Here is a 13983-nt window from a genome sequence, read left to right as displayed (position 1 = left end):
CACTATTGGAGTTCTACGAACTGCCTTCTTAATAAGTGATAAATAAAAGCTCCTTGGGAACGATGAAAAATTATTTATTCTTAATAAGAATAAATAAGCACTGATCTTATATTAAGAATAAATAATTTTTCATCGTTCCCAAGGAGCTTTTATTTATCACTTACAACCCACGATGAATATTGAGTCAATTATCACCTGCCTTCTTAATGTTCATTGCAGTCTTTCAAGATTTTTTATTCTTCGTCAAAAAATTTTCTGTCATTAATGATCATTTGTTTTTCTTTTAACGTCAAAGGTTTTGGCATTTTCCCAATTTATTTGTAGGCTGAAAATTTTGAAAAAGCACGTCGATGAGTTGTGACCATTAATTTGTGTAGCTACTGATACTAATTACTTTTGTTGCCAGATCGTTGTTTATTATCTTCTTTTTCGATTGGACGGAAGCCCCTTCTACCCATATGATTTATTTCTGTTTCCTTTTAATTTATAATTCGCGTAAATAGCTCTAACAAAAAGAAAAATAAAACTTTGAAAAATGGATGACGGGTTTCGACAAACGCAATTATTTGGTTAACCGCGTTGAAATCAACCTAGCCATTTTTGACATAACCGCATCCTACTAAACCGCGATTATTCGCGAAACTATATGGAATATCAAAAAAATAAAATATACTCCTGAAGAATACATTAGGCTATCATCTGTTCATTTTGGTTCATCGGATAGTTTTTAGAAAAAAATCAAATTGGATAAAGTTGCCGGCACCCTTAAGAATCGAATATTTTTTCATTTAATTCGTTCAAAACCGCGGAGACAAAAATTTCACAAATTCACATATGTTATGTAGAAATGTTTAGTGATTAAAATAAACTTTACCGCAATTTTTGCAAGACAGCTTGTATAGCGCAGGCATTGGGTAGTCTTGCTGAGAAAAAGGTCGGAAAAAGATGAAATTCGATAGGTTCCTAAAACTTGAGATCCTTATGAAAATCTTGATTTTTCGGACTCGTGAGATGACCGATAGCACCGCCATCTTGGAAAGATGGTACCTGAATCTGCACCGCGTCCTACCCAACAATGAAGAAATGTTGTATTTAAATACTGACGCACTACTGCAGAATTATGAGCATGGATGCCGTGTTGATACCATAATAAGAGAGAAAGGTTTAAAGCATTTAAAACTGGAACTATTTCTGTTTGAAGTCTGTCTACGAAGGGCACCTAAGTAGGTACGCCATGTTTTTTATCAAAATACGTGTTTGTATATTGCAGCTTAAGTGAAATTCACGGTATAAATTATTAGTTTGCGTATAATCAGAGGTGTATCTTGATCTTGTCCTTTCTTATTTATCTAAAATAGCACAGGTTGTTGCTATAAATCTACAACTCAGTGATAGTCGCAATGTTTCGTGAGGAGTTCCGCAGAGATTAATCCTGGGTCCTCTGCTTTTCCTGGTGTACCTTAACGACTTACTTCACTTTAATTTTAAAATTTGTGGACGTACATATTGTTGTTGTACACCTATGACACGGTTTTTCTGGTTTCTGGAGTTTCATGGGATGATGCTGCTACTACTGCTACTAAACTTGTCTTTTATTAAGTACTGACTGGATAATAATTATCTGTCTTTAAATTCTACAAAATCCCATTTTTTGACGTTTCAAACTTATCATTACTCATTAAATCTTAATTAGATTGCCTAACCGGTGGTCATAATTGTTCTTGCTATGGTATTATAAAAAGGGTGGATAGAATCTGGTACTTGGTAGTTAAGATTATCCGCAGATTATTCTTAACGTTGAGAAATTGTGCAGATTATATCGGTATCCAAAGGTCTAAATTTCTACGGACTTAGTTCCAAAAAAGGGTACTCAACGACTGCTTCAAGGTTATCTATGTAAATGTTGGATCAACTTTCAATGTGATATGTTGCTCGGAGCATTATGGTTATGAAGATTCTAAAGACATAGTCTGTGTGCTAACATATATGTTACTGCTCTCTGTAGATACATTTATCAAAATAAGCACTACCTATTTATCAATTGTGCTGCGAAATCATCTTTATTCAACCAGATTTAATATATTGCAAAAATCAAAAAATTTTCCTGTAGGGCAAGCTAACTTTTCTTTCATAGTTCATAGGGTTAATAACTATCTTCTTATGAACTGCAATCTACAACCATTATACAATATTATTATTACATCACTATATTATTATTTCTTCCTCCAAACGTATTTTTGAAAAAAGTAAAAAATTTCATTCCAAATATTACTTTAAGGGAATTGTGTCAAGTTGCAAGCTCGTAATAACGTTTTGTTAGATACTTTAAAATTACGTTTAAATATTTGTTAAATATTATTTTAGGTTAGATTTTAATTTATTACATTACTTGGACAAATTATTTAGCCTTTAATATAAAATAGTGTTAGGAAATCAACAAGTGTTTTAACACTTAGATCTACTAGTAAACTAATTTGTAAAGTAATTAGTTATCTTTCTCGTATAAATAAATAAAATATAAAAGAATGTTAATAAACAACCCATTATTTACTCTATTTGTTTTTGCTTACTTCGTGTCCATAGTCATCAAAAGTTTTCGAAGAACACCATAGCGAAATTCGATGATTTTCGCTGTCTTATATCAAAAATAATTATAAAGTTAATTTTTTTTGTAAATAATTCATATTTACAACAAGAACTTGTATTAATTACTTTAGATAGGTAATAAAACAACAGAAAATATATTTTACAATTTATTCTTATTTACCATACAGACATAAAATAATATTGTGCATTAATGGCTTAAACAAAAAAGGGGAAACATATGAGTAAACAATACGATCCTTATTGTAAAAAACGATTAATGAAATCAGAAAGATAGAGAGAAAAAGAGAAATTGGGGGGTAGAGGAAATAAAAACCTAAACAGACTGCACATATACTGACTTGAATACGCACAACTGGGCCATTGCATGAGTCTCAGACTGTCTCTACTAGTAGCACAACTGTTAATAATAATTCATCGATTGTTATACTGACTAAAGAGGCTATGTTTATTCATATTCAATAAGGGTATAACGCTATGTCATATTTTGCACTAACATCGAACTATAATATGTTTGTCTCAATAGTATACGTTAAAATAAAGCTTTTTCCTGAATTTCGAGTGATTACGAGAGTCTAGAAAAACCTATGTACGCCAATCTCACATCACTTTTTTTTTGCTTACATAATAAGTTATATAAATGTAATTTTTTACAGAGATATGAAAAAGAACATGCCATTTAGGGTGATACCATACTAATTTTTTTGTTTAAATAACATATCATAACCGTACAATTTTGTCATAATTTTCTTAAAATTTTTTTCATTTTTTTTGATGACTTAAGTGGTCATAGTTTGGAAGGCACTTACTACTTGACTTTTGAACACATAAAGCCTAGTCGAGAATCGAAATACACACTACGTTCGAACTGAAAAAGTATAGAGGGTATATAAATGTTACCGTTTACATTTTTTTTAGGATTCCGAAATGTCCCGCGCAATCTTTATTTTTAAAAACGAATTATAAGATCAAAGGCCACTTTTGAAAAATATTCAATATCACGACATGACGTACAATTTTTATTTTTCCGCAAAGACAAACGCAAAGCGTGGCAGACCCCAAAATGGCAGGAAGGCATTTTTTTTATAATTTCTTTTAAATCGTTTATAATTTCTACATTTACAATGTTTTTTTTATATAAATTTTGTACATTATTCTCATATACCTATAATCTAAACAAATCACAAAAATAATTTTTATGTTGGCTCAGTGATTTTTTCATTTTATTTTTTTTTAGTATCGTCGCTACTGTCTATTTGAAAGAATAATGTTTTTTATATGTTCCTCTTGCGCCTGCGTTTATTAATACCAAGTAGATTGATGTTATCTCCTCATTTTTCCCTCATGATGTTACCAGTTTTGATTTCAATTCGTTAAGTATGTGCTACCCCCGCGTACCTAACTGAGTCGATTTAATGTGCTGCCGTTGCACGTTGTTCGTTAAAATGTCTTTTCATCATGTTCCATTATTACTATTACATTTTTTAATCTGTTAAATATGTATGTATGTTCAAGGCTGTTGCACTACACTCTTTGTTTGTACATACACGACACCTAATATTCACTATATTCTTATTCCGTTTTTTTTTTCACTAACGGAGTAAACATATATGATACATTTGGCATAGCTACAAGTTCAGTAATAACGCTTTACTTTAAATAACTAATCAGCAATCAGGTTTATTCAATTTTTTTTCCTTGGATGTTTAAGACGATGATAATTATAAATGATGAGGGATGGAGTAAAGTTGAAAAAGTAAAACGTTTTACGGGGAATTCCTCGCTGACGCATACATAGTTTAGCACATGTATATCCTTTATGTATAATAATTAGGCTGCCAAAGTCAAAAAACCTGACTACATCGGACGATTTAATTTTTAATTATTTCATTACAAAATTATATTACATAATATAACTCTTGGCATTTGAGTTGATAATATACTGATATACAAGGTGAACATGGATTGTTATAATAAGGTGTTTTCTTTTTAAGTTTCAATTATAAATGAACCATTAATTATCTTAAAAAATCTAATTTTTTGTAATGAGGATTTGAGATACAACAATTTTGTTGATAACATGTTTTAATTATTAATTGATTTTTAATAGAATCAGCTAAACTGGAAATAATTAATTGTGAGCGTTAAAGCAAAAGCTGGGGATTTGTTTGTAATAACAAGCTCATTTTCCTACTATTTATTAATTGCTCTTTGTTCTCTTTATATTTTAAGCTTAGCTTTATAAGCTTGTTATTTGCGATCACAATAGCAGTTAATGGAATTACTTCATTAAGCGGTTCTATTTAAATTTGCTATTAAAAAATCATTTTTTAATATGAAAAAACTTATTTTTGGTTTTGAATCATGATGCTCTCCAGGAGAGCTGTTCTTGTACACGTGGTGGATTAATGATTATTTTACGCAAATAGTTGGCCAAATTATATTTTGGCCTAGGTACAAGGTAATTTATCTTTCCATATTTAACACTAAAAAATAAACAATAATTAACACTAAAAGAATTAGTTGCCAAATGTTACTCAACTGATAAATTACCATAAAATGTGTGTTTATGTTAAAAGATTAGAGGTTGAAAAAAGGTTGACCAACTTTTTCACGCCAAAACTAACTCACTTAAATTTGAAAAATCGATAGATTCATGAATGATTACAAAGTACAGATGATGTTAGGTTGTAAATTTAATAATTAAGGTTATAATGTCCAAGTTGATAATATACTTAAGGTATTTTTATGGATTCGAAAATGTATTTGGACAAACACTTTTAACACGACATTCTTCTATAAACTAATAAGACAAACCTCAAAATAACCACATACTATTTTACTAGGAAAATTTCTGAATTAACTATTTTTCTGCTATAGATAACTATTGTTTCTGCACTTTCGAGAGAACTTGTGAATTAAGCGTGTTTTATGTCAAAATTTCGCTATGTTAGGGCAGAAGCATTTTATTCAATGATTATCTAATGGGAATAACAATAATAATATCCTAGCTTTAATAAGAAGTAGTTATAAAGACGGAATTAGAAAGCCATCTCATTTTATTACTTGTTCCCTGTGAGCATGAAGGCATTAAAAGAAATATTGTTGTTTGTGTAAAATGAATAAAAGACTAAGAGTAGCTCAAAGTATCGTAATAGCTAGTTCTGGAACACGGATGCAAATCTTATGTTTTCAGGATAAGGTTGTCAGTAGTGTTAATAGTAAGAATTTGAATTAATTGAGACATTTTTTGAAGATTTTGACATATAAGTTTTGTTGTTAATTTTGGTTAATTACTGTTAGTAATATCGTTCTTGTTACTTATTGTTAGTTTTTGTTATTTGCTGTTAGTTTCTGTTAATTTTTATATTATGTTCTTTTGAGTTATGTTTATAATAAAAAAGAGAAAGGAACGTCCAAGTATCCCTTAGAAAATTTCTGAACATAAGACACATTAATGATCAAATATTACAGGGTGCATCTAAAAACTACCGACTAACATTACGAGATGATTAAGGACTCTTTCTAGCATTTTTTTGTCTAGCAACTACTCCACCTCATTGAGACCAAAATATGGATTATTAGAAACTTTCCAGTTTTAATATTGTTTATTGCACATTATCAAATGGGCTCCCCAATATATACAAAGTTGTTACTCACATCTTTTTTGTTTAAATAGCTAAAAATATCAACAAAGGAAAACGGAAGGTTTACCATAACAGATATAGGATTTGCATAAATGGTGCAAAGAATTGTAGAACCAAATGAAAAAAGAACCATCGGTTCAGTCATGGTTTACTCATTAGGAGAGGTATCGATTAGCAACGAAATGCAATTCAAATTCATTCTGTTTAGATGCATATAGGACAAGATACAAAGAAATTACCGGAAATATAATTTAAAAAGAAATATTTTAATGCTTACAAAGATATAAAAGAATTTTGGAATGAAAACTTTATAAAGATGCTTTACGTAATTCTCACGAGAGGAAAATTTATTTAGGATAACCAAAAAAAGGGGAGTTCCGTTTCCCAACAAATTGCAAAATAGAGGCCACACCGCAGAAAACAACGAAGACAAAGCAGACAAATAAAAAGATAGAAAACTTTACAGAAATTACTTTTATTATAGTTAAAATTTTTGATAGATACGATATTTGCAACTTCAAAAACTCAAGTTGTCTCAAACTGTTCCTTTTAAGAAAGGTTGTGAAGAATTTATGGAAGACCAGATAGAAACAAAAAGAATCATGTATTGAAACAAACGTTACAAAAGAATATCGTTCAAAAATCCAATATTTTTCATTCCAAGAAAGACCAAAAGAAACCGAAATAAATCAGCTGTAAAATATAGTGAAGTATTAGTTAATGTTGTTGACGTGTAGAAACCTAAATATAAAAGCATCCAATAAAATCATATAAAAGTCCTTAACTGGTGTGCTTACAAAGTATCGAAATCGGACGAAACATGGAATGTGGCATGAGGATAATTAGAATGATAATTTCAAACACTATTCGAAAAGAATATGAAACAACGAATAAAACCTTTTTTGTTATTCTGACAAATAACGATAAGCTAAAATAGATGGTTTAATCTGAATTTCTCTGATGATTGGAAGAATTTCCCTGTGTGCAAAATTAATCAAACATGTATAAGTAGCTAAATTATAAAATTCGGTTTTTACAATAAGTTTACAATAAGCTGTTATTTTGTAATAAGCCTAGTATGTTGGAAAATTATGTATGTATCAAACATCAACACTAATGGAACTGATTTCTTAAAAAAACTTAACAACGTAAAGTTTTAGTTTAATAAAAAATTGGAAGAACAGAGTAATAAAAACGATTTTGTATCCGAAACGCATTGGATAAATACAGTTGTAATAGAAGTTATTTGTGAAATTTTTACTCATATAATCTCAAAAAAAATTAATTGATAGACAATATGGAACTAGAAAATACGGCATAATGGAGATTGTTTAAAAGGGGTATTAATTAAAAAAAAAAGAAGTAATAAGATCTTGTGGTAGTCCTAATTCTTGTTAAAGAATACTAATATAATAATAACGATATCGTAGAGACAAGGTTATTTGAGTTAAAAAATGATTTTTATATTCCTAGATCAGCAGTTGAGGTTTTCAGACGAATTATAACCGTGGAAAGAAATTTTGTCTCTTTCATTATAAAAATACGTACACTTAAAGTTGTATTGTAATCACAAAAGTTACTTTTAGTGTGTTATGTGATTATAGAACTTTTTGTTGTGTGGGGGGCTGTAAAGTAACAAGTAAAAAGCTGCAATATCCGCAATCACAAGGAAATATAAAACACATATGTTAAGTGCTTGGATGAATAAAAGCACAGATTGACTTAAGACTTTTCTGACAGTGGCAAAGTTGGAATTAAACTCAATAAGTATGCCACTACCAATTCTTGATAAAGTTTATAGCGAAGAAGATTTAAATCAAACTTTTTCTATTTATTCATGTTGTTTAAATAAAATATTATTTGTGCTCTCATATTAAAATCTCTAACGAAAGTTATATAGATTATCAATACGATATTTGCAAAAGATAAGTATCGAAGAAAATTAAAACAAGCATTGAAATAAACAGCAAGGCGTCAAAATGTGCACACATGTTAATAACGATTACTGTTGGAGAATTATTCTGTTGAATGTTTTGAAAGTAGCCTGTGGCCTTTTAAGTTTCAAAATTTGTGACTTTTAAATTTATCACGCATATTTCGTGGATAACCTTGTTAAGCTGTACAAAATGATTCAATGTTTGGGTGTTAAAGAGGGTATATAAGAGTCACAGAATTTTACAGTTTGCCTTTGTCATATGTAGTTGGTTAAAACCTTTTAACAGCGAACAAACAGTTATCAAGAAAAAAATTTTGAAGAAAAAGATTGGTTAACTGTCTGTGCCATTGCAATACTAGCCATTATGTAATCATATGAAGCGACTAAAATTTAATTAAACAAAAAAACTACACTTTACAATATACAAGGTGTTTCTGTAAATTGTAGCATAATTTTAATCACAAATACGTGTAAATATTTTTGATCTAAACCCATAAATGGCTAAGAAGGGCGTTCAATGTTAAGAAATTTTTAAACATTTTCTTAAATATTTTCAATATGGTTTGTCTTAGAAAAAGTAAATTCGGCAAACAGTGCAATGTTATCATAAGAAATCGTTTAAGACCATTATTGAAAATACAGGTGTTCACAAAGATTGTTTCTTTAAAACTTGTTTATTGTGCCATAAACCATTAAACTTTCCAACTGATTCTAGAAGCTTTATTCATGTTTAAAATTTTACATGTTTTTCTGACGTTATGTAACGTCACTTTTTTTATAACTAATTATGTAATGAATTCCATTACCTAACTACAACATGATAAATTGATAATTTGTCACTAATAGAATAAGTCAAGTGTTGAACAAAAATTGCTTTTTCAATGGAATTAGATAAAATTTTGTACTTAACACATTATAAAACGGTTAATTTTGTTTAACTCACGTAATTTGCAAATAATATGATAACAATATTACGTTCGTCAAACAAAATTAGTCTTTTCATAATTGGTTACGTAAATGAAACTCGAAATGTTTTCATTAATCGTAGGTGCCTATGAAAACAAATTGTAAATAAAGACAACCTGACAGAAAAACATTTCTAAACATCGAAAGACATTTATATGAGACAGGAAATTTAAGACAGAAGTATATAAATAATGGGATATCGGGAGAAGAAAACATTTTGGATTTTGTGGTATATCGTACTACTGCTAGTACTGTTGATAGCAACTGTTTAGACATTTCAGAATATCCAAAGGTACGTGGCATGTCCTACATGAACGGCAATTGTATCATCTGTTGCAAGTACAGCGTTGCCATACTATGATGGAAAAATGTATTATTGATGCTGCGGTTTTAGAAAAAAGTACTTTTTACAGATAACCATAAAATTAAGAAATGTTGAAATTTTTAACTTTGATGGTCTATATCTTAGCTATTTATGGGTTTAGACCAAAAACTTTTACACGAATGGTCATCATTTTGAGTATAGTGTTTGTGATTAAAATTATGCCACTACTTACAGAAAGATCCTGTATAAGTTTTCATTTTTTCTTCCACCGGTTTCTTCATCATCACCATCATCAGGCAATGGCTGGAAATATGTTTTAAACCGAAATATGTTTCAAACTGAAATATGTTTCATAACATTTTTTTAAGTAAGTGTTATGGTTTTGTTAAAGTTTAAATTAGAAATGGTTTATCAAAATTTATTACAATATATTATATTTATATTAATTATTTATAACAAGCATTTCCTGATAATGGTGGTAGGACACGAAAAGTGCAATTTCACTCACAAGATGATAACAAAATTTACCAAAAAAATAAAGTTAATTAAATTTCATTAAAAGTAATGAACAATATTTTGACGTTAATATACAGTTTTTTCTAAATTGATGCGAACAATTTTAAGGAGTGATTCTTCAGCAAAAATTAAGGGGGTCGTTCATGTAACTTTTTGTTCAAAACTCTTCCCTACTGAGTTACAGCACTCTAAAGTTAGGGGAAAAAATTGTTTTTATTTAATAAATCCACTATGGAGAAATATAGAAGAATGAAATTTAGCAGATAACTGTTGCTAATAAAATAACACTTTTTGACGATTTTTATAACCGGAAAATATTATTACAAGGGGCTAAAAAAATCAACCCCTATAATACTTTGCATCAAAACTTCTTAAATAGAGGGATTCAATACGCAACTTGTGTGTTTCTTAACTTCTAAAATTGTTAGTTTGATCACAAAAAAATTAAATAATACACAGGCTCAAGTGAATTAATTCAGAGATTGGTTATTAATAGTCAAAGAAATGAAGTTATGTCAAATTAATCTCAGCATTATTTTATTTTTTGTGATCAAACTAACAATTTATTAGTTGTAAAATGTCAAGGGAGAAGAAAGTTGCAGATTTTTTCCCTTAACTTTAGAGTGCAATAACTTGGTGGAGAAGAGGTTTTGAACAAACAGTTATATGACCCCTTAATTTTTGCTAAAAAATCACCCCTTGAAATCTTTCCCATCAAATTTAGAAACAACCTGTATGTTTGAAATGTATAAAAATTTAGACTTTTCTTTTAGATTATTTGTTTTTTAAAATGATCTCAAAATATGATATATCTTAATGCAAACATTAGTGTTTCATACAATCAAATACAAAAAATTGAGAACAAAGAGCAATTTATATAACTTAAAAATAAAATCTGTAACAAAAACATATTACATTTAGATATAAAAGCTTTTGCACGTTGTTATACTGAATTTGATAAAAAAAAGAATTGTATCTACATACCCCTATATCATCTATGTCTTCGTATGCAGAAGAAAAAGATCACCTTTATTGTGATCGACCAAACAAATCATTATATCTGAAATCCATTTAATAAAATTTAAAAAAAATCTTAAAATTTTCTTCACACTCCATTCGTGTAACTGGAATTATGTGAATTAAATTTACAACACCTTAATTCTGATTCATATTCACCTTTATGTTAAACAATCCAATAATCACATTGTATATCGTTTATAAAATAGAAATTCCTTATTTTTTAGGGAGTATATTTTTTTGTAATGAATTAATAAAAAATTAAAAGATCGTATACTGTATAATAGAAGCTAAGAACTGCACAAATAACAAAGCGGTTGTACAGTGTATTTTTTAAATATCTATACAATGTTATCATTATTCTCGCAATTTTTTTTGTTCATTAATTACAATATTTACTAAATAAATTAAATAATTTAAGGAGACCAGTAGAATTACAAAATACTGATAATCACTGACCTATTTAAATTTAATCGTATTATTATAGATTATTACGTAATAATAACTAAGTAGTACAAGTATTCGTAAAATTACGTGTACCTAAAAACTTGTTTTCTTTAAATAAAAAGAAATATTAATGTTTACAGTTATAGTTTATAATATATTCATATTGCACTGTTTTAAAAATCCAGTGACGTCGAGTATGGAGTACAGTAATAATAATTAATTAATTAATTAATAATAATAATCCTCACGTCATGTCAAAGTTTAAATATTTATAATATTTATATTTATATATCGATTATACCTTATATACAATTATAATATCTTCTTTGTTTTTTTATGCGTTACGCGCTTAAACTCATTTTGTACATAAATATTTATTCATCTTTCAGGCTATGAGAATGACTTTGGTGTACCTCGTATAACAGTTTACAATTATATATATCAGCGAATTACGGTTGCAAGAATCGTGTTTGAGTCACTTCTTATTGAAATTGAAAACACGCCTTTCCGTGAAATTACTTGTAAAAATCAAAAATTACAAACATCGACGCTTACAAGTAAAAATCGGAAGAGAGGGTTATCAATTTTTAAAAGAGAGATTGATGACGAGATATTTTTGCAAAGATTTCTTTATAAAACGACCGATCCAACAGCAGGTTTAAAATATCACAAGTTAAGGTAACCCAAAAATTAAGGCAGCACTATACTAAGTAGCACCACTATAACAATTTACAAAAATATTTTTTTTCATATATATAGTCAACGCGAAATATCAATTTTGATGATTAATAATTGGGTTACTCCAACTGATTGTGTTGGGAAGTGATCGTATTTTTACCTTAATTTTTTTCATTTTTTTTTTAAATGACGATGATGGTGAGTGATATGAGGATGCAACATTCAAAAAATTAAAAACAACATTGTTCTGTACACGTACGAAAACGACCATAAAGATCAAATAAAAGTTTAAAATTAGATTAAGAATTAAAATTAAACAAAAGATAATTTGGCCCGCAAATATTGATTTTATTTATTTATTTTTTTCTAATTTTAAACTCATTTAATCGCTTGGTTTTAAATTATTATGCTGCAAAAATGTAAACAACAAAATAATAGAAAAAAACAAAATAATAATAATTATGTAGCAACAAGAGTTTGATGGAAAAATAATTCCTAACTAAAAGATTTGTAGTGTACAGGTGCCTGGAGTAATGAAAAAAAATTGAAATAGGACAATTATAAAAAAGCCCAATAATTTGATGAATAAATTAAAACTTAAATGTTGCGATAAACGTGTGCGTTGTAAAAAATGGATGGTAGAGTAAGATTGTCGGAAAGCGAATGAGGAATGTCAATTATATTCGTAATCATTTCTCAATGTGATGTGACCGAAGTGCATCGAAAAACCTTTTTTTTTTAAAGTCTACTTAAGAATACAAAGATAAATACCACGAAAATACACGATCCTAATTTTGAATTTAGAACAATCAGTATACATATACACAACAGTCTTTTATATAGAAACTGGCCGAAACTTTGGCGTTTTCTCGATAAATTTTATAAAACCGTCCAAAAACGTACTACTACTCACTAAAATTCATTTTGTTTTTATTTTTTCTTTTTGTTAAATACGTTAACAGTTAATTGAAATATGAGAGAAAAAATAGAAAAATAATAATTAAAAAATTAATTAAGCGACGTCGAATATAAACGTAGATTCGGCTCGTCCGGATTTGTTTGTTCCTTCTTTTTGTTTCTGACAAACGTACCAAAAAAAAAGAGGGAAAAAACGAAAAATAAACTAATAATAATTTATCACATTACATTGTAGAACCTCAAGCGCTCATTCGCCACGACACTCCGTAAGGGGCTCTAATTTAATGGAAGTTATTGGGTCCTTTTGCCTGTTTGAATTCGATCCATGCATTGGTTTGACGAGTTCGTCAATATCTTCATGAAATAATGTATCAGGCCTTGGTGAAGCAAATGTTCTAGGCGGTTTATACGCCCCCATTCCTGGTATAGTCAACGCGCTAACGTCCATGTTATTACCCATACCCATACCCATGGACGGTTCCATTGAACTCGAAACCGTTAATCCTAACGGGGAAGATATCGGACTTTCTAATCCAGACCCAGCTGGACTTATTCTCAGATCTTGTATACTTCCAGCTGGACTAGCCATTCTCATCGAAGCCATATGGCTCATACTTATCGGCGGAGCTCCATTACTAGCCATGGATACTCCTCCACAATGACCGGCGAGAGCTAAAGAATTCACCAAACTCGCCACTGGATTTGTATCGTGAGCTGAACTTTGATGTTGCGCTGCTGCCACCATACTACACATTTGTTGTCTCAAACCTTGAGCAACAGCTGCTACTGCTGCTGCTGTTGCTGCTGCTCCCGGGGATACATTAGATTCTTGTCCATTACTACTACAATTATTATTAGGGTAGTTTTGCATATTTACACCATCCTGAAAATCAAATAAAATTTGTTAAATTATTTAAAACAATTTTTAT

The 13983-nt window shown here is 29.3% G+C and overlaps 1 protein-coding gene across 7 annotated transcripts in view; it reads right to left on the bottom strand.

Annotated features, from left to right (window-relative positions):
• Positions 1 to 2740: 2740 nt before the first annotated feature.
• Positions 2741 to 13983, bottom strand: part of LOC111415750 (protein bric-a-brac 1-like) — a 561730-nt gene continuing 550487 nt past the window's right edge. For all 7 annotated transcript variants that reach the window (XM_023047590.2, XM_071197810.1, XM_023047588.2 and 4 more), the window contains one exon: positions 2741 to 13937. In XM_023047590.2, coding sequence (XP_022903358.2) covers positions 13302 to 13937 — 636 coding nt within the window. In that variant the 3' untranslated portion in view covers positions 2741 to 13301. The remainder of the gene's footprint in view (positions 13938 to 13983) is intronic.

The sequence above is a fragment of the Onthophagus taurus genome, chromosome 1, assembly GCF_036711975.1.
Source record: "Onthophagus taurus isolate NC chromosome 1, IU_Otau_3.0, whole genome shotgun sequence".
NCBI lineage: Eukaryota > Metazoa > Arthropoda > Insecta > Coleoptera > Scarabaeidae > Onthophagus > Onthophagus taurus.
The sequence above is the reverse complement of the archived record's forward strand: the minus strand, read 5'-3'. Positions and strand labels throughout refer to the sequence as shown.